This window comes from Pituophis catenifer, unplaced genomic scaffold, assembly GCF_029215685.1.
Source record: "Pituophis catenifer annectens isolate HBS135680 unplaced genomic scaffold, rPitCat1.0.hap2 SCAF_7, whole genome shotgun sequence".
In the NCBI taxonomy this organism is placed as follows: Eukaryota; Metazoa; Chordata; class Lepidosauria; order Squamata; family Colubridae; genus Pituophis; species Pituophis catenifer.
The window spans coordinates 77,367,814-77,389,515 of NW_027256887.1; the positions used below are offsets into that span (position 1 = coordinate 77,367,814).

At 37.0% G+C, this 21,702-nt stretch overlaps 1 protein-coding gene across 1 annotated transcript in view; it reads left to right on the top strand.

The window, feature by feature from the left end:
- Positions 1-21,702, top strand: part of CACNA1C (calcium voltage-gated channel subunit alpha1 C) — a 476,362-nt gene that overhangs the window by 368,846 nt on the left and 85,814 nt on the right. The window contains 10 exon segments of the mRNA XM_070946686.1: positions 1,709-1,838; positions 5,025-5,084; positions 10,422-10,528; positions 13,331-13,418; positions 15,551-15,658; positions 17,558-17,610; positions 17,719-17,865; positions 18,231-18,432; positions 19,530-19,580; positions 19,582-19,689. Coding sequence (XP_070802787.1) covers positions 1,709-1,838; positions 5,025-5,084; positions 10,422-10,528; positions 13,331-13,418; positions 15,551-15,658; positions 17,558-17,610; positions 17,719-17,865; positions 18,231-18,432; positions 19,530-19,580; positions 19,582-19,689 — 1,054 coding nt within the window.

A 21,702-nucleotide genomic window follows, 5' to 3' on the forward strand; every position in this document is an offset into this window, starting at 1 on the left:
CAAGCCTACTCATGGATAATTCTATGATATAGGAAAATGTATTGTCAGTGACAATATTTTCAGTATTGTCACTGATCTCCAAGAACGTTATACGAGACAAATTCTAGAAAATGGAAAAGAAAAACAATCTGTATCTCATGATAGAATTGCTCTGTGTGGAAAAAAAAAGCTGCTTGGTTTATATCAGAGATGGATGAATGAGAGCTCTGCTCTTAATCTAGCCCAAGGACTAGCTTGCTGCCATGAAACTGGCCTTGATAACATAAATGGTTGGGGCTTTAAGGAAAGGCAGCCTTGTCTCCAAGCCATAAAAATCTTCCTTGCATTTTCAGCAGAACGGTTTGATATAATACGAGAAGAGGAGAAATTAGAGATGGGGGGAATTAGAAACAATATGTAAATGTTTTCCAGTAATCATTCTACATTCATTCACAGCAAAATCTTAAGGCTATTATCATAATCGAATAGGTCTACCTAGGACCGTGATGGGGAACCTATGGCACGCATGTCCAAAGTGGCACACGGAGCCATGTGGCATGCGCGGCGTCACCTGTTCCTCTTCCAGTTTTCTGACGTGCATGCACGTGCGATGATCAGATAGCCTTTTTCCATGCGGCAGTGCGGGAAACTAGAAAATCTTCTAGCTAGTCTTCCGTTTTCCTGAGTGAGCATGCGCGCCGGCCAGCTGATTGTCGCATGCACATGCGCACCAGAAACCCGGCTGAAACCAAAAGTTCAGTAGCTGAAACCGGAAGTTCATTTTCGGACGTGCACATGTGCCCTGGGCAGCTCCTCTTCCGTGTTGTGGTCCAGACACGTGCGTAAAGCCGACGCTCCCTTTTCGGCACTTTTTGGTGCCGAAAAGGTTCTTCATCACTGACCTAGGAAATTACAAAACTCCTCACCCTATTGAAAAAACAGTACAGTATCCTCCCCCTCTCCAACCGCATAACAGTCTTATCTTCTTTTTAAAAAATAACTCTATTGATTTATTTGACTCATTCTACTTGGATCTTCAGTTAGACACCCTTATGGCTTAGGTGAGTTCAGTCACAAAGTCCTTCTGCTCAGATTTGCAATGCCAAAATATGTGTAAAATCACAGATATCATAAGTCACAATCATTATTTCATCTTTTATTCCCTGCAGAAGGTTGAAAGTCATGAACAGGATTTGTTCCGTTTGTGATTTATTCGTCCCGATACTTTCAGGGAGGTGGCAAATTTGTGACTGGACTGTTTTACTTCAGATTGTTGATGAAGATTCATATAGTCAAATGTTCTGTTTCTGTTGGCATCTGGCCTACAAATAAGCTTAAGAAATCGTGTAGGTGGTATGAATGGTTGGAAAATAGGAAAAATGAGAAAGAGGAATAAGAGGAATAAAGGAGAGGGGGGGGAAATGTTGAAGATCAAGGTGCAATGTAGACGAAATAAAGAAAGAAAATAATTGTTGAATAAGACAAAAGTTAAAATATGTGTAAATAGATGTAAATAGCAAGAAAAGATCACCTTGAAATAGCTGAAGGAATAAGTGATATGTATATAAATGTTGTGTGTTTATGTTTTGTTTTAATGTGGTCAAAATAAAAAACTTTTTAAAAAAAGAAAAGAAATCGAGAGGTTGAGATAAAACATTGATCTCTGTAATATCTGATGAGTAAGAGTCTCTCTCTCTCTCTCTCTCTCTCTTTTTTTTTTTTTCCCCAGATTTCGGGTCCACTGTCATCGTATCGTGAATAACAACATTTTCACCAACCTGATCCTTTTTTTCATCTTGCTCAGCAGCATCTCTCTGGCAGCTGAGGACCCAGTTCGGCATTACTCAGTTAGAAATCAAGTACGCCTTCCACTTTTTCACTGCTCTGCAGATTGTTCAGAATGAGGTTCAGAAGCCAGATGACTAATGCTTACCAGGTTCTCATGCTGCCTGATCTAAATTAATGCCTAAACAGAAAGAGCTACCAGTCAGTACAGGTAGTCCTCGACTAACAACGGTTCATTTAGTGACCATTCGAAGTGACAACAGCACTGAAAAAAGTCATTTTTCACACTTCTGACCATTGCAGCATCCCCATGGTCACGTGATGAAAATTCAAATGCTTGACTCATATTTACGACAGTTGCAGTGACCTGGGATCATGTGGTCACCTTTTGTGACCTTCTGACATGCAAAGTCAATGGGGAAACCTTAACAACCTATAACATTCCTTTTTCAGAAACACCCAGTACTTAAATTTAACACACCATCCAGAAAAGGGCAAATTTCACCCAGTCTGTTTAAAGTAATGAAATTACCTACTGGTGATTCTCTTTGTAAAATGATATTCACTGTAACAAGAAGAAGTCTGCGGCAAATGTTATCTGAATGTGTTGTAAAAAGCAAAACTATACTGTATTATCAAGGTATTTTGAATCACATGACAAAAATATAATTTAATGGGCTAATAATTCTCAATATTTAAACAGCAGAAATTACAGGTGTAATCATACATAAAATAACTTGATAATTGTGAGCATTTAAGGCTGCAATTCTATTTCCATTTACTGCAGAATAAACATAATTGAACTCAGTGGGACTGAATTTACAGAGGAAACATGCCTAAAAACAAGGGGCAAGATTCCTTCCACTTTTAAGCATAATTTGCAATTTCAATTCCATGGAAAGATGCTCCTTCAAAGCTGTGTTTCTTCAGGCTAGCTGGGGACTGCTGGGACTTAAGTCCACACATCTCAAAGTGGCTGAGGTTGAGAAACACTGCTCTAAAGAGTCATGACGTTTAAAAGTTGCACATGATATTTAGTTATCTTGTCAGTTAAAACAGGTTTGTAAATTAAAAAGCTACCCATATTTTTATGCTATGTAAAAGTGTCCAGAAATATTACTAAGGCAGCTGATCACTACACTAAAATTAATGGGAAGCTTGAAAGTTCTATGCATGCATCAATAGTCATTCAGAGCTCAGAAAAGAACACCTGGGCTCAATATTAGTCTAGGAAGACTGTCAAAATGCAGAATTTGGCTCTAGTCCAAATTCTCATAACCTCTCAATATATAATGCTTTGTTCATTCCTATTTCTACCTACTGCCAGAATATTGAATTATACTGTCTCTGCAAAATGGTATTAGCAGGTAAAAATGTACGTGATGGTTCATATACATACTGTATATGTACAAATTAATTGATTCATTAATATTGATATGCTGGAAAATGAGCACATGAGGGGAAAGATTAAGAGTATTCAATTATGCAGGCCTTTCCTGCTATAAACATGAAGTAGATTCCATAGCAGATTTTGGAAAAGATTTCTTTAATATTCTATACCAAATCTATATTCCAATGTGATATTTTTCCAAATTGTTCAACAGTGTGGCCAGTTCTTCAAACAATCTCTTTTCATCAAACGGGGATTTATTTTGATTTTAATATGATTTAAGACTGAATAAATATCTGCTTGTCAATCAGCAAGTGAGATTTGCTTTTTGCGGGTGTTTTATAATAATTTCTATTCAATGCATACTTTTTTTTAATACACTAGACATATCCTTAAAAATATTTTCAATTCAAGATAGCCCCCTTAAGCACCAGTATCATCTCATTCCAGGAAGAGAAGCAGCTGCAAATCTTGTATGATCATATATTATTTCAGGGTTGCTTTGGGTTTTTTTGCTGTTGTTTTGAAGTATTTCTAAATTCATAGGCACTGCATAAGAGTAATTCAAATTGCAGTGTCTTGACCTGTATTGTTTAATTTTTGTAATGATGTAAAATTATATTGTCCAGCTATTTAGTTGGTTATTTACTGTACATTTACTGAATTCACAAAAATAGAGCCACTTCCAATCTTTTTTAAATAAAGTAATTAAGAACTATTGTGAACTGAACAAAATAGTTCCAAAACTGCATTGTGCTATGCTAAACCGAGCATTAATCCGGTCATGTTTAATTATGCTGGCATAGAATTTTGCCCATAAAGCTTAAAAGTGAGGAAGAAAGCTCAATTGGGCGAAAACCCCTTTCTTCCGGCATTATTTAACAACTTCACATATCTTTAAATATGTTCTATTCAAATCAGCTTTTTCTTTGTGAAATGATGAGTTCCTGTTCTTCCTTCAGGGACACTAAACCTGTGAAGTTTAATCAGACTAACTATAAAGTTAAAAGGAACACAACAATATATATTTGACGTTATACTGAATAACATTCAGGGAACAAATCTAACTCAGTTCTACTTTGGCATTTTGTTTATATACAATCAAATCTATTCCTAGTTGAGGACCGATAGAGCTATATTCCACTTTACAGCCTAACCTTAATTATGGTAACCCCAGAGTAAGTCTCACTGATTTGAATGATAGCTATACTTAGGATCACTTTGTTAAAAAAAAAACTCAGTTAAGGTGTGGCTTTATAACAACATAGGATCATCCAATAAGTCTCAGGCAGCGTGACTTTGTTTCCCTTGATAATAAAACAGAGTTACATACATATAATAGTTTTTGGAGAGGGAGGGAAAAAAGGAAGCATACATTTTCCACCAGAGATCAAGTATATTTAAATTTTCTGGCCAGGGGTTTAATTTACGATATACTGTTTGACAGAAATAGTACTTTGCTTTCTCATGAAAAATAGCAAACAAAGACAACTGTTATTTAAATATCCTGCTTTATAGCCTGATCATTGCCTTCACTAAAAAGTTGCAGTCACTCACCAATATAGCTCCTTAACGTAGCTATTCATTTTGACTTTATATTGTGATTTAGTTTTATAGTGTTCACTCACCTACCTTCCTTCACCCTGCACCCCTTCCCTTTTGTTTTACAGGTTCTCTTTTGTTTTGATATATTTTTTACTGTCATTTTCACCATTGAAATTGCCCTGAAGGTAAAGTCCCATCTCCTCTTCCATTAGCTTCTCACTTGTAAGCCCACTTATTTCCTGCTGCTCTCTGTTGCTAACCCACACACCTGTTTGTGTTTTGGCCATGCTCGGTGATCACTAACCCAACTGTGCTTATTTTTCAGATCCTAGGCAATGCAGATTATGTCTTCACTAGTATCTTTACATTAGAAATTATTCTTAAGGTAACCAATCTGAGCCGTCTGTGCTCCCTCTTGCTTTCTGCTTTGTCATTTTGTACTGCTTTAAATTCGAAGAGTTTTCTCTGTAGACCGGTGTCCTTTGTCGCTCAGTTGTGATTGTGCATGTTTTAGAAACTAATCCATTGTAAATACTACAGTCTCATTTGTTAGCACACCTGTTAGTCCTTGGTATATAGCAGTGGTGGGTTGCTCCTGGTTCTGTCCGGTTCTTGAGAACCGGTAGTAAAAGCAGCGGGAGGCTCTGCTCACCCATTCTGACATCATATTTGGTGATCTGCGCATGCGCAGAAGCAAGCACGCGCTCCCATTGCAAACCAGTAGTAAAGGTAAGTAGAACCCACCCCTGTTATATAGCAACCAAATTACCCAGGAAGCTCAGGGAAGAATAAATGTCCTGCAACACCACATGTTTTCATTTCAGGAAGCAATAATCATGTACCACACAAAAAAGGACTGCTGTCCAACAGCTCACTGATGGTGGCCTTTTTGTTCATTGTTGAGTGCAATTATAGCTCTGGGATAATTATGCCACCTTGGTAGATTTTAGATTGTTTAGAATGTTGGAGACTAATCAGAAGAAAGTCTAGAAAAGAAACCTCTGATCGAGTTTCTTCTGGCATACGGAAACCAAAATTACAACATCACCTTTTAACCTTTTGGTGTTATTGATTCCAAACTTGGATGAGAAATTTATAATCCAGCATGACATCTAAATCCAGAAAACGGAGTTAAGTAAGTAAGCAAGCTGTGCAGGGATGGGTTCTACTTACCTTTACTACTGGTTTGTAACAGGATCACGCGTGGTTCAAGCTTCTGCACTTGCGTAGATGCCTATGATCCGCCCACCGCCTGGGGCAGTGGGCGGAGCCTCCCACCGGTTTTACTACCGGTTCTTGCGAACCGGTCCAAACCTGGGGCAACCCATCACTGAAGCTGTGGCTAGATAAACTGAGGTAGATCTCCTGTCAACACAGCCACTGAAGATTACATCAGCTTTTGGTATTGTTCTTCCTTAATATTAACAGCATCAATGTGTAAAAGATCACATTTCCTTCAATCTTGTAACTTTGCTCTCATATACCGAAGAGCACAGATAACCAGAATAAGTGGTGTAGTTCTGAATTCCACATAGTATATCCACAGCAATTCCCCTTAAGCTTACACCAAGCTACAATGTGCCCCAAATACTACAAAAGAAAAGCCTCAAATGTTGCCTCGTTCCCTGTTTATTTCTGCCAATAACCTTCTCTTAGCTTAGAAAAAACTAAGAGGGACATTAAACCTGAGAGACAGTAGAAAAGTGATGCTTCTGCTATCGCTCCATGGGTAAGACAACCTCATCGTAGTCCAAGCTTATAGCATCTGTTGGTATTCCAAAGGATTTCCAAATGTGAAGATTTGTGTAGTTGTATATCTATGTGATTTCCCAAGAGAAATATACACACAGGAGACTACGTGAAAGTGCATTGAAACATTCACAGGCAGAATAGGGAAAATAAAAATAAGATCCCTCTCATTTTACAATTATTATGGTTAGCCTTTAGCTGTCATTATGTTTCGACTTACAACAGCTCATTTAGTGACCAAAGTTATAACAGCACTGAAAAGTGACTTATGACCGTTTTTCACAGTTATGACCACTGCAGCATTGCCATGGCCACATACCAACATTCAGACGTATGGCAACGCATATTTATAATGGTTAAAGTATCCCAGGGTCACGTAATCATCTTCTGGGACCTTCCAACAAGCAAAGTCAATGGGGAAGCCAGATTCACTTTACAACCGAGTTGCTAACTTAACAACTACAGTGATTCACTTAACAGTTGTGGCAAGAAAGGTCATAAAATGGGACAAAGTTCACTTAACTGCCTCACTTAGCGACAGAAATCTTGGGCTCAATTGTAATCGTAATTCAAGGACTACTTGTATCCCTATGAGGTTTATTTTCCTAAATCATGCTCCAAAATATTATGCATGGGGAGCATTCTCTAGAGATTGGGTCTAAATGTTACCATTAGTCAAGATTGGTGTAATTAGCAGCAATTTCATTATTCCCCCAGTACAAATAATAGTTGATTTACAACCATTCATTTAGTGACCGTTCAAAGTTACAACGGCACTGGAACAAGTGACTTATGACCGTTTTTCATACTTACGACCCTTACGGCATCCCCGTAGTGATGTGATCAAAATTCAGATGCTTGGCAACTGACTCTTATTTATGACAGTTGCCGTGCCCAGGATTAAAAATGGGGCGAAACTCACTTAACAACTTTCTTGCTTAGCAACAGAAATTTTTGGTTCAGTTGTGATTGGAAGTTGAGGACTACCTGTATTCATTGTTACTGCTAATATTGGAGCACGCAAGCATGCCTTTCAACATTATTTGGTAAAGTGTTAACCAGCAGTGAAATCCACTTAACCTTTGCTACCGGTTCGGGAATGGGAGCGCATGGGAGCGCTATGCACACGTCTCTTTTGCACATGCGCAGAGCCTTCTGCGCATGTGCAGAGGGTAAAAAACGGGACATAATGATTTCCCAGAGGGTTAGGGTTAACCCTCCCACCACCGGCGCTACCAGTTCGCGTGAGCCGGATAGATCTGACCAGATTTCACTGCTGGTGTTAACCTTTCCACCAACCTATATAAAATTTATAACTGTCCAAGTAACATTGCCCTACAGTTAATAGAAGTTGTGGTTAAGGTCAGAATTACAATTACACACATACTTTACACCAGTGGTGGGATTCAAGTAATTTAACAACCGGTTCTCTGTCCTAATGATTTCTTCCAACAACCAGTTTGCCAAACTGCTCAGAAAGTTAACAACCGGTTCTCCCGAAGTGGTGCGAACTGGCTGAATCCCACTACTTTACACACTTTAAAGAAAAAAAAGCTTAACTTTAAGACAAGCTTTCCTTCACACCAAAAAAGAAAAAAAGAGATATTGGCCAGAAAAAAAACCCATCACCAACATTATAGCCTTCCTGAGCCATCTAAGAAAATTCTCATTTTAAAAATAAAATGAGCGGGGGAAAATCTAGGCTTTGATTTAGTTAAATACAAAAAAAAAAATTAATGGGCCTGACTACACAATATCCTATCTGAAAAAAGCTAAACTGATTAATCTTGAAATTTTCAATCAGAGCTGAGTATAATTTGTGTTTCATGCTTTTTAAAAATGTCCTTGCAAAATAGCAAAATAGATCTCTTTCCACCTCTCTCTTCCCGTCTGGAACTAAAGTTTGCTTCAGATTTCTCCTGTAAAGGATTGGACATAAGCTGAAACTATTAATACATGTTAATATGTGTAATGCTAATTGAGAATGCGCCCAGGCTCTTAGAGCTTTGCCTTATTTATTTTATAAAATAAGCTGTGCAAACAACACTAACTCTTAGTATGTTTTCTTTGATTTTGACTCAGGGGAATCTGAAAATATGTAGTAAGCTGTTGTCCGGGTTTTGGACAGTGACACTTCTTTCTTAGAAATTTGACATTTGTTTCTACCATCTTGTTAAAAAGTAATCTTAGGAAAAATATAATTAAGTCTTTATATAATTACTTCTGGGCTTACTGTATCACTTGATTCAATTCAGTAAATAATTGGGCACTATATCTAGAAAGCAAATCCTCCATGATCTCTAAACATATATTTCTAAATAACAGAAAATATGATAGTTTTAATTTTTCTACTAATTTATGCATAGAATTTAGTATTCTTTTGGTATTCTGTTTTCGTCCATCACATGTCCATGTTCATGTCAAAATTTATTGTACAAAATATCCAGTGCCTTTAAGACTCTCCAGTCAGTTGTGACTGACTCATTTATCTTTCAGTGATACGGAGAATGTTAAGTGTTAATTTCTACCACTCAGATTAATGTGGATTTTTTTTATCCAGTAGAGGAAATTACAAATTTTTAATGCAGTGCATTCTGCGTTGGCTGCAAGAATTTAAAATGCAACTATGATTGTTTGTTCCTCGTATTGCGATCAGTATTTTAAATTTAATAAATAAATAAAATAAGTATCCTTATTTTAAGACATTTTCAGGTCTGATACATTTAAGGAGTCATGCTAAAATTCCGTGTGCAGGTAATGCTTTCCATGTAGCAACTAGCAACTAGCAATTAAAAAGAAATTTAAGCAGATTAGCCACACTTCATTATTTTTTAAAACATTTCAAAATCAAATCAAATCAAATATCAGGATTGAGATTTGTATTATCTTGGTCTATTAAACAAATGCAAAGCAAACAGACAAATCAATCAAGTAAGTTATTATTGTTGCACAGGAAAAATATGAAAAAGTTACTACCCCAGTGTGATGTATGCATGTTAGGATCAAAGGGACTAAAAATAATGAAATGCCTGGGAAAAGGAATGTTTTAGCCTGATGTCAAAAAAAGCAGCAACATACGTGCCAAGTGCGTGTCCTTGGGGAACACATTTCACAAAGCCACAAAGCCACTCTCACTTCACAAAAACTATTGAAGTGTCCTTGAAAGTTCATATGGAGAAGGCATTCCTTGGGATTCTAAGCCATTAAAAACAGCCCCAAGATTTTAAATTGCAGATTTTTTTATTTTCTTGGAAGAGAGTGTTGCTGGTAAAAAAAAAAAAATCATGCAGAAACTGCTATGATCTAGTTAATAGTACATTTAGATTTTATAAGTGATTGCAAATATTGATTCAGATATATCTACATGATCATTGATAATAAAAATCAAACTTTGGGTTCTTGTGTGAACACTTAGATACCTCATGTTGTAGAACCAATACAGCAGCAGACTAAACTGTACTGATAAAAACCAGGCCTGCTGATAAGAAAGCAGCAGAGATATAATCCTCAATTCAGTCAGAGAGATTAAGCAGGATGATGACCCTTCTAAAAGTTTAAAGAACATGGATCTGGTAGCACTATGAAAAGATCCTTCTTCCTATTGAAATCACCAGACTGATTTTCATTAAAGGAGATTTATGGGAAAAGGTTTCCATTTAAATAATAATCATATGGGAAAGTACATTTTACGAAATTCTAGAATGAATGTCAGTCACATTGAAAGCTGACAAAAAGAAAAGTGTATTCGAAAGGCAATAGATAGCAAGCTGCAAACAGCCATTCCTTAGTTGGACCAGATGCTACTAGCAAGTTTTTCTAGCATGCCCTTTTCTGAAAAACACATTTACTCCTCTTTGCCTTCTTCATGTGAAACTTTGTGCTCAAATGTATAGAGCTTTTCTCCTCTACCCTTCTTTTGGTTGCTCTGAAAATCTTTGGCATTTGCTAACAGTAAAATCTTGATTGCCTATAGATGACTGCTTATGGGGCTTTCCTTCACAAAGGCTCCTTCTGCAGGAACTACTTCAACATCCTGGACCTTCTGGTGGTTAGCGTTTCTCTCATCTCCTTCGGGATCCAGTGAGTAAGCTATCATATCTTTCCAACTATCATATGGAAGATGGATAGATAGATCAGGGAAAGGCAGACACAGTTGTGGCACAAGCCAGATTACGATTCTCCCTGCAAATTGTTTCTTCTTCTTCTTCTTCTTCTTCTTCTTCTTCTTCTTCTTCTTCTTCTTCTTCTTCTTCTTCTTCTTCTTCTTCTTCTTCTTCTTCTTCTTCTTCTCCTTCTCCTTCTCCTTCTCCTTCTCCTTCTCCTTCTCCTTCTCCTTCTCCTTCTCCTTCTTCTTCCTCTTCCTCTTCCTCTTCCTCCTCCTCCTCCTCCTCCTCCCCCTCCTCCTCCTCCTCCTTCCTTCTTTCTTTTCCTGCTTTTACATGTTTGATTTTCATTCTCATTTCAGAATAATTGGGTCTTTGTATATTTGTATGAAGAATAATTAAGAAGCCACCATATGCTGTTTTTAGTTCAGTCCGATACTGGATTTTAAATCTAAGCTATCATAAAACAAAATTATATTCTGGCAATAGGCAATAATCAAGTGTTAAGGACAAAACCATGAGCCAAGGTGTACTAAGTTATATATATTATAACATTATAGAAGAAACAAAAGAGGAGCTAATGGCAACAGAAGCAAAAGAAAAAAAGAAACAATTTTGCTTGTTTCATTATTATGCATTTGACTCAGCTTGAAGCCTTGGTCGCAATAGGAATTAGGCGGAAGGACCTAAAGCATCATAGGGTTTGAGAATAGATTTAAATCAGCGTGGGAATTTAAAGAGGTTATTACTATATCGTAATGTTGAGATAAGTGACTTATTTGGTCAGCAGAGTGCCAGGCCAATATTAGGGACCTGAAAAAGAAAAAGATGATGTCACATGTTTTGCCAAGGAGACAGAAAGGGTATGAAAGTATGGGCAAGGAAAATAAAAAGAATATAAGCAAATTTGGAAACATGGATTCCTAATTAAGAGCAGATAGTATGGTTTATAGTGAAATCAAAAACTTCAGTAATGATGCATAATTAATCTGATTCATAAACCTAGTACAGCTTTTTTTCAAGTTCACACACTCTGAAAACTCTCAGGCTGCTGTTGTAAATAGCAGAAAGAAAGAAGAGTTCAGCCTCTTTCAAAGAATACACAACTCCCAAAGCAAGCTTCTTCAGCGCATTAATCTAGCTCAGTGGTGAAATCCTCCGAGGTTTGCCACTGGTTCGCCAGCGCGCAGATATGCGGTGCGCGGCAAACACACACTGCATGCCCAGTGCGTGCCAAATGCGTGCTTTGCATGCACATGCAGTGTGCACCAACCTCATGCTGTGCATGCACAGTGCATACCAAACGCACGCTTCACACAGAAAAAGGAGGCTTAAGAAAGTAAGTAGAATAGCAAGGGGGGGAACAACTGTGCCACGCAATTTAGATTTGCTAGAAAGTAGGATAAATCATGCGTCATAGCTGATTGTCGGAAATACCAGTTCAGACAAACTGGTAGCATTTTTCTTTACTACCAGTTCATCCGAACAGGTAGCTTTTATTACTACCGGTTTGCCCGAACCAGTGTGAACCGGTAGCATTTCACCCCTGATCTAGCTCTTCCAGTGGCTTTGAGCCTCTTTGCGACTGGTCAGGAAGTTCTGCCTGTGCTGGGATTTGTGTTTAACAGAGCCAAGTTGTATGTTGAAAAAATCCTTCAGAAAACAAATAACTATAGAACTGATCTTTTCTGAATTAGTAATTTGGTAAAATGCTTCTGAGAGTCCTTATCTTAAAGTGCTTCGTGATGATTTCTGCATGGCACCCTTTTTCTAATTATGTCTGCTATGCATTTGGCAGATTGACTTGTCATTCTTCCCTCTTGGTCAATGTGATATTTTTATACAGCTTAATACACCTGTCCCTAACAGCTCCTTCCCCTTTAGAGGCTTAGTATGCAGCATCTAAGCTATAATAGATAATCATCATCATCATCATCATCATCATCCACCAGTCAATGGTATTTGTGACACATTTTTAAATGTTCAGTTGACTGAGTTTCATTTTTAATGAATAAAAGAGAATAATAAATAATTTTATAAGATACATCAACAAATTGCAGCTTCCTGCAATAACACCAGCGGAACTGCAAAACCTGCGCTATTCAGAACATTGTACATCTTAGGAAGGTACTTGGTTGATACCTAGGACGCTGGCAGCAACCTGTATCAACCATTAGCACCAGTCAATGGTATTTGTGATGCATTTTTGAATGTTCAGTTGACTGAGTTTCATGTTTAATGAATAAAGTATAATAATAATAATAGAATGTGGTAGAAAGACTGTATGAACAGAATTCATGTATATATTTAGAATAATATACATACTTTTAAAACAAAAACCTCAAAACCTAACATGGACATGCAGTGGTAAAAAGAATAAAATCTCTCCTTCTGGGCCAATACACATTTTATGAATAAGGTATTGCAATAAAGTTATATATAAATGATTAAGTTGAAGACATTCTAAATAAGTGCAACATTTTCCTATGAAAAGATTAAATATACTTTTAACTAATGTAAAGATGTCAGTACATGCTGCCAGCTGTATATTTACAGTTTTAAGCAACTCAGTAGAAACATTCCAGGAAAAGATATATGAACCTTTTACAAATCTTCTTTCATATGTCTTGTACATTTTATTTAAAAGCATATCAACTAGTAACCATACTATAATATTGGCTTTCTGTGCTCAGTCATATCTATTTCTCTACATAATTTTCAGCTCATCAGCTAATGCCTTGAATGATAGTAAATCCTGATCTTCAATGTTCTTCTCTAGGTCCAGCGCAATCAACGTGGTGAAGATATTACGTGTTTTGAGAGTCCTCAGACCATTGCGGGCAATCAACAGAGCGAAGGGTTTAAAGGTAGAAAACCGTTTCCAGTCCATGAAAGATTAAATGCTCTCTTGCTTTATGCTACTTCTCTGAATGAATCAGCTTGGGGTTTTTCCTAGTGCTAGGCAGGGGGTATAAAGGCAGTGATTCCAGTCCATCTGCTTTGTTCGGATAGGCAGGATTCCTTGTTAACAGTGGGTGATTTTTTTCCCCCTGTCTTCAAGGTAATAGTGCCCATAAGTGTACAATTCTATTTATCTTCTTATATATAAATCTCATTCATGTTTATGCCAAAAAAATAAGAGTCTGCCCTTTTTTTTCCTGGGATACTATTGGACTGGATCCAATATTGGAGCCTTATGATTTGGTATTAAATTATTTGACTTGCAAATGCTCTAGGGCAGGGGTGTCAAACTCGTGATGACACATCGTCACGTGATGTATCACAACTTTTTCCCCTTTGCTAAATCGGGGTGGGCGTGGCCAGCGCATGACGCATCCAGCCCGCGGGCCGTGAGTTTGACACCCCTGCTCTAGGGCATGAAATTTCTCTGTGTAACAATGACCTATCTTTGTATTTATTTCACCATTTCACCTAAATGACTCTGGGTGGGATACAAACAATGTGAAGGGCAATTCTGAGCAAAGTACAGCATAGGCCTGGCTATGCTACATGATGGTACAGATTTTCTCTAATACTGTCCCATCCAAAAATTGTTATGGACTCCAGTGCAGCTTAAGGGTGGCCATTTGTCATCTAAACAAAGACAATATACTCATTTAAGTTATAGGTCCTCTTCCCCCCAAAATCATTACATTAGGAGATACTATTGCCTTTTCACTCTGGATACAAATGGTAAAAAGCTGATGAAGTTTTTAGAAAGTGGACAATCATGAAACATTTATGACTTAATGATGCTCTTACTCCTTTCTGTTTCCAAAATCAGTAGCCTATGGATTTTTGCCTTCTTTTTTTTTTTTTTTTTTGTAAATATTTTTTTTATTTTTTTCCAAACATAAACATAAAATATAACTTTCAAGAACAGAGTTTCGATCCGGTCATAGATGGTTAACATGCTTACATTCTTTTAACACGCTCTATTCCACTTTTCCATTACATCTTTTAAAAGTTTAAAACAGAAAAAAAAAAAACAAATTTAAACATAAAATTCTAACATTTTCATCTAAACAAATCTAATATATCAATACAGTTTTAGCTTCAAATTAAATTTTAACTCATTATCTCTGTATCTATATCTCATCAATATCCAATTAATTGTTAACAATATTCTAGTCTCTTATTCTAATTATATACCTTACAATTTTATCACCAGAATTATCAAGTTCAATTTCAATACAACTCCATTTTGTTAAAATTTATAAAACACAATTTTATCAACGTCTTAATTATTTGACCCTTTTTATCAAATCACAGTATCTTAAACTTTCCAATTTAATATCCCACTTATTACACAATTTTATCACAAGAACATATTACTTATTCTTTCCCAAGTTATCAACTCTTTTGAGATTATTCCCAATATTATCTCCTCCCTATCTCCCCACGTTATAGGCTGATTTCCAGCATATTGTATTTGGCTAGTTTCTAGTATAATCTTCTCCCATACTCCCTCCATTGTTTGGCTGACTTCCAGCATATTTTATTTGGCTAATTTCTAGCATAGTCTCCTCCAGAACTCCTTCCATTGTTTGGCTGATTTCCAGCATATTGTATTTGGCTAGTTTCTAGCATAATCTTCTCCCAGACTCCCTCCTTTGTTTGGCTGACTTCCAGCATATTTTATTTGGCTAATTTCTAGCATAGTCTCCTCCAGAGCTCCTTCCATTATTTGGCTGATTTCCAGCATATTTTTCTCCAACTCTTCTCCTTTTGCTTGGCTGATTTCCAGCATTTTATTGGCTGATTTCCAGCATTTTGTGTTTGGCTGATTTACAGCATAGTCTCCTCCAACTCTCCTACAATTGTTTGGCTGATTTCCAGCATTTTAGTTATTTTCCCACTTATTTCCTCCGGATTTTTGCCTTCTAAGTGGCCCTGCACAGATGTATAATAAGATGGCTAAGTAACAAGAATATTGATACTTAAAACGACTCAAAAGTGAAATATTCAACTTGTTTTTATTTCTGATTTTTCTTTGCAGCACGTGGTTCAATGCGTATTTGTAGCCATACGAACCATAGGGAATATTGTGATCGTGACCACTTTGTTGCAGTTCATGTTTGCCTGCATTGGCGTTCAGTTGTTCAAGGTAAATGTCACTTTTTCATTGAAGGTCGAAAAACATAGAACCGTTTGGAAGAGTTTGGGAGAAAAGGGAAAGAAAAACTGCCTGGGGCTCTACATTTTCTAGAACGATCATCACAAAATATTAAAGTAACCGACTTGTTTAATCTGAGAGAGCTACTGGGCACTTTAGTTCATAATATTCACTCGGGGAGTAACTAATGGTGTTCAACTTTTGAACTAATATGTTCAATGTCACTGTAATTCTCTGCAAAAGTAGCCCCAAATACTACTTGAATGTGATTTGGGGCCTTGTGCCACAACTGATGATAATTTGAGGGAAGATTTTATGTTTGCAGCTGGATGGAAGTGGGAACCTTCTCTGAATTTTGTTGAGTAGTGAAGACGAGCAGAATCGGCCCAGCTGTTCTCTCAGTGCATTCAGGGCACACATGAATGAACATTTCCTGAAGCTAGGGATAATTCTAGAAGCTGGAAAGTCCGGCATATGGATCTCATCAACCTACATAGTTAATCAGGTGTACACACAGGGCAGATATTAATATTGTGGCTGTTATTGAAAGTAATTGGAATATGGATTTGAAAAACGTAGAAGCTTTTGCTAGCAATGAGCTGCCTTCAGTGTGTTTTCTATTCTGAAAACTACTTTTGCAGTATAAGCAATAATGGTACATGCGAAGTATGAAAACTCAGAACATTTCAGCTTGCTTCATAAGATCTTAGATTAAGAATTCTTCATTTCATTACATGAATAATAAAGTATAGTTTTATAGTGTATTCCAGTTTTCAGAGTACACTAAACACTTTCCCTAACACAGAGAATTGCTATAATTTTTCAGTGTCTTCCAAAGTCTCCTTTGTTTAATATTCTAATACAAATGTATCATTTTATACTAAGTCAGTGATATTGTCCTTTAGGGTGCAATATATTACTATATGATTCTTATCCTTATCCTTTTTATCCTTACTATAATCATAATTACAGGTAGTCCTTGACTTGTAACCAGTCATTTAGTGATCATTCAAAGTCACAGTGGCACTGTAAAAAGTGACTTATGACCGGTTTTCACACTAAATGACCGTTGCAGCATCTTCCTGGTCACATGATCAAAATTCAGAAACTTGGCAACTAGCATATATTTATGATAGCTGCACTGCCTGGGGTCATGTGATTTGCAACATTCCCAGCCTTCAACAAGCAAAACCAATGGGGGGAAGCCAGATTCATTTAACAACCTTATGATTCACTTAACAACTTCAATGATTTGTTTAACAACTGTGGCAAAAAGGGTCATAAAAGGGCGCAAAATTCACTTGTTCTTTTAATTCACTTTTTGAGAATCACATCAGCTCCTTCTAATCACAACTTTCTTAGACTTTCCCTTCCAACCTATTCCCTTTCCCTCATACCCATTCAGATAAAGGGAAAATCTTCAGTATATTTATGTAATGCACATGCCAAAACTAGTTGACATTTTGGTGGATTTGCATATTTGAAACAATTTGGAAAATGGCTGGAAACATGTTTTGTTGATGGCTAATCTTTCCATATACTTAAACATGAAAAATAATTTTTTAATAGAAGGAATTCTGAGTTACAAAGTAACTGTATGATAAAATACTTATTCCTATCCCAGTTTGACTCTTAACTCTATTGTACGTGTGTTGCCTTGAATGAAAATTTATAGCTTAAGTTCAAAAGTACAATTGTTGGCAACATAGACTAAGATCCATACAGAATGCAGTAAGGCTGGCACTATCATTCAAGCTGATAAAACTTTAAACAGCAATAGATGAAGAGAGGAGAAAGCACTTTTTCTTCTTCTTCATGAGGCAATAATGAAAGCATAACTCTGTGTTCTGCTCTATAATTAAATTATTCTTCTCTTTCATCCCCCTCCAGGGCAAACTGTACAGCTGCACTGATAGCTCCAAGCAAACAGAAGCAGAATGCAAGTGAGTTCATGATCATTTGTCTGACCTCTTTTCCATGTCAACCGCTGTCAAGGAATTTTCTTTTGTGTCTATTTCCCCCAATCCCCCTTACTTTCCTTCTCCTCATAGGGGCAATTTTATCACTTACAAGGATGGAGAAGTGTCTCAACCGATGATCCAGGCCCGAAGCTGGGAGAATAGCAAATTCGATTTTGACAATGTCCTGACAGCTATGATGGCCCTTTTCACTGTTTCAACCTTTGAAGGCTGGCCAGAGTGAGTATATAAGGCATTATTTCTTTATATTTTATGGATGCAAAATAATTTGCCTTTTTCAGCATTTAAATGGGCTTGTTTGACTCGATTTGTCAGTCAGTACTTCAGTGTGTTATCATGTGCTAACTCACTACCTGTTTCAAAAGTTCTTTAGAAAATAATGTTTCATTTCATTTTACTGTCTCATTTCTGACATAGTCACAAGACTGAATATCTGGAAATCTGGAAACTTTCAAATGGCACATCCTTGTTTTCTTGTGCTTTCATGCTTAGAAAGGACCTTTTTAAAAGGCCTGCCAATTAGGTTGTCTGAAAGTATTTAGTGCCTATTTCCTTTTTTTTTTGTTTTTTGTTTTTGTTTCCAGACTACTGTATCGATCTATCGATTCTCATATGGAAGATGTGGGGCCCATCTATAACCACAGAGTGGAGATCTCAATTTTCTTCATTATTTATATCATCATCATTGCTTTCTTCATGATGAACATCTTTGTTGGTTTCGTGATCGTCACATTTCAAGAGCAAGGAGAACAAGAATATAAGAACTGTGAGCTTGACAAGAACCAGGTAATTCCATTACGTGGCTCTTAAAATCCTGCAAGATACAATTCAAACATCCGACTAAATATTTATTAGAATGTAAGGTGAAGGTGGTACTACCGTACTACAAATCTTAGGGAATTGTGCTAGGCCAAGAGGTGGGTTTCAGCAGGTTCTGACCAGTTCTGGAGAACCGGTAGCAGAAATTTTGAGTAGTTCGGAGAACCGGTAGTAAAAATTCTGACTGGCCCCGCCCCCATCTATTCTCTGCCTCCCAAGTCCCAGCTGATCAGGAGGAAATGAGGATTTTGCAGTAACCTTCCCCTGGAATGGGAAGGGAATGGAAATTTTACAGTATCCTTCCCCTGCCACACCCACCAAGCCATGCTACGCCCATCAAGCCACACCCACAGAACCAGTAATAAAAAAATTTGAAACCCACCACTGGCTGGGCCTGCTGACTGCTGAAAAACACCACCCACCCATGGACTATTAGAATATTTCATTATCTTCATAGAAAAATAAAAGAAAGATACAGGGCTACGCATGATAAAACAGGCATCACAATGCAAAGTCCTCCTTTGTTATATGTGCATTGTGACGGTGCTAGTATAATAACGTAAATTTCATCACTGAAATAAAATGATCAGATTCCACAGAGACCTCTTGGAAGATAGCAAGTCTTTGTTCCTGTTGCAATGGTATACTTTGGAGTATTCATGTTGTATTTTAATACACATTAAAAGACCAGTAATCCGGAGATCAGTGGTTTATTCCAAAGTAAATAATTACAATATTGCAATATTAAAGGTTATTGGATTTAGTAAGGTTTTAAGACTGCGACTTCTAGAATTTCCAGTCATCAAAGATCATACTGGATGGAATTCTCAAAATTCCATGAACTTTCATGAAGTACAATTGCTCTACCAGTTGTTTCTCACAAAACGGTCTATGCTGCATAAAATGTTGGGCCCAAAACAATGTGTCGGTCATTAAGACACCACAAGACTTAACCTTAGAAAATGATTTCTCCTAAAGCAAGAATTTTTATAATGATTTCTGACCAAGCTATATTTCTATAATGGTAGAATTTATTTTTCTAACCTACTGCTTTCTTTTAATAGCGTCAATGTGTAGAATACGCCCTGAAGGCCCGGCCCCTGCGAAGATATATCCCCAAAAAACCAGTACCAATATAAAGTATGGTACGTGGTGAACTCCACCTATTTTGAATACCTGATGTTCGTCCTCATCTTGCTGAACACCATCTGCCTAGCCATGCAGGTAGGTGGAAAGTTAGAAAATACTACCGTGTTTCCCTGAAAATAAGACCCTGTCTTAAATTTCTTTGAACCCCGAAATAAGCACTTGGCCTTATTTTCAGGGAGGTCTTATTATTTTGGGGTGCATGGAAGAAACCAAAGGAAATGGCAGGGACTGGCTGCGCATGTGTTTAAATATTTTCAGGGAGGGCTTATTTTCAGGGGAGAGCTTATTTTAGTGCATGCGCTCAAAAATCCGATTGGGCTTATTATCAGGGGATGTCTTATTTTAGGGGAAACAGGGTAGGGCTATGCAAAGCTTCAGAACTAATTTGGCAAAGATACTTCAAAGAAATCTTTAAAACAGATGTATCTTCACCTGGCTAACTACTGCAGCTGCCATGTTATCTTAGGAAATGGCATTGCTTGCTTTAAAGTTTAAACAGTTGAAGATAAGTGCACTGTCTTTATCTCATGCTTTCTAAAACAGTTTTTTGGAATGGAATTCAAGACAGCATACAGCCCAAGAAAGTCTTACGATATCATAGCTAATATTGAATTCATTGAATTCACTGCAATATTCATGATCTAGAAATTGCACAGTTCCTGTAGTTTCTTTAATTATCAAGGGAAAAGAAGTACATTATTAAAACCAAGAATAATTTTTTACTGTGAGAGAACTAAAATTATCTGAAAGTATTAATTTGTTCCATTCTGTAAAAGCAGATTAAATTGTATCAACTGCATACCTTTTTTTAAAAGCAAGTGTATTTCCTAAGTACAACATACAAAAGCAATAAAAATGTTAATTTTTTTAAAATTTAAATTATGTACACACACACACACACTGAATTTCTTTTACAATAATCATAAAGTAAGTCACGATGTTGTAAGCAAGTCACGTTGTTAAATGAAGCCAGCATATCCAGTGGCCATTTTTTTGCCATTTTTCAGCCGGAAATCAGTAAAAAAAAAAGTTACAAATTGCAGTAACATGACCACAGAATGTTGCAACTAATAGTAAATGTGAGCTGGTTGACAAATGCCTGAAAAACAATCATGTGATGGGGGAAGCAGCAGTCATAACTTTGAGGACAAGTATAGGTCACAAGTATAACACAGGTACTCCTCTATATATGACCATAACGGAGCCTGTCCATTACAGTCCTATGTCATGATAGTCAAAAAATGGGTTGGTAACATAACCAACTTGCTTTTATGTTGTTTGTGGCGGTCATTAAGCAACCCCAGCGATCGTAAAGTGAATGCTATAGCTGTTAAGCGAACTAATTATTATTATTGTTGTTGTTGTTTAGACTTCTATACCACTTCATAGTGCTTTACAGCCTTCTCTAAGCGGTTTACAAAGTTAGCATATAGCATATTGCATATTAGCATATTGCATTTGCATTAGCATATTGCCCCCAACAATCTGGGTCCTCATTTTACCCTCCTTGGAAGGATGGAAGGCTGAGTCAACCTTGAGCCAGTGAGATTTGATCTGCTGATCTGCTGAACTAGCAGTCAGCTGAAGTAGCTGCAGTACTGCACTCTAACCACTGTGCCACCTCGGCTCTTTTAGTTTGTTATACGTGCAATTTGCTAAAAACCAGAAGAAAAACTATCATACAATGCAATCATGTGACCACAACACACTACAAATGGCCATAAATGTGATCACGTTGCCACGTGCCTAAAGCTTGGACACATGACTGTGATGGAGGTCTAACTGTTGCTACTACAGACCTGGGTTGAAAGTCCCATTTTTTTGGATCCATCATAATTTTGAACAGTCGCCAAGCAGCCAGTCATAAGTCAAGCACTGCCTGCTCTGAGGACATGGCCTTTCTTTTTTTAATTAATTAGATGTAGGATAAAATCATATTATCATATTTCAACTAGATAGCCCATGATATTGTGTTAGAAAGCTATGTTCTCCGCATCATAGCTGGTTTTGAAATGAAATATGTTTTTAATGATTCGTTCATTAAATTATAAAGCAATCAGAAGGCGATAGAAGTGGAGCAGAAGAAGG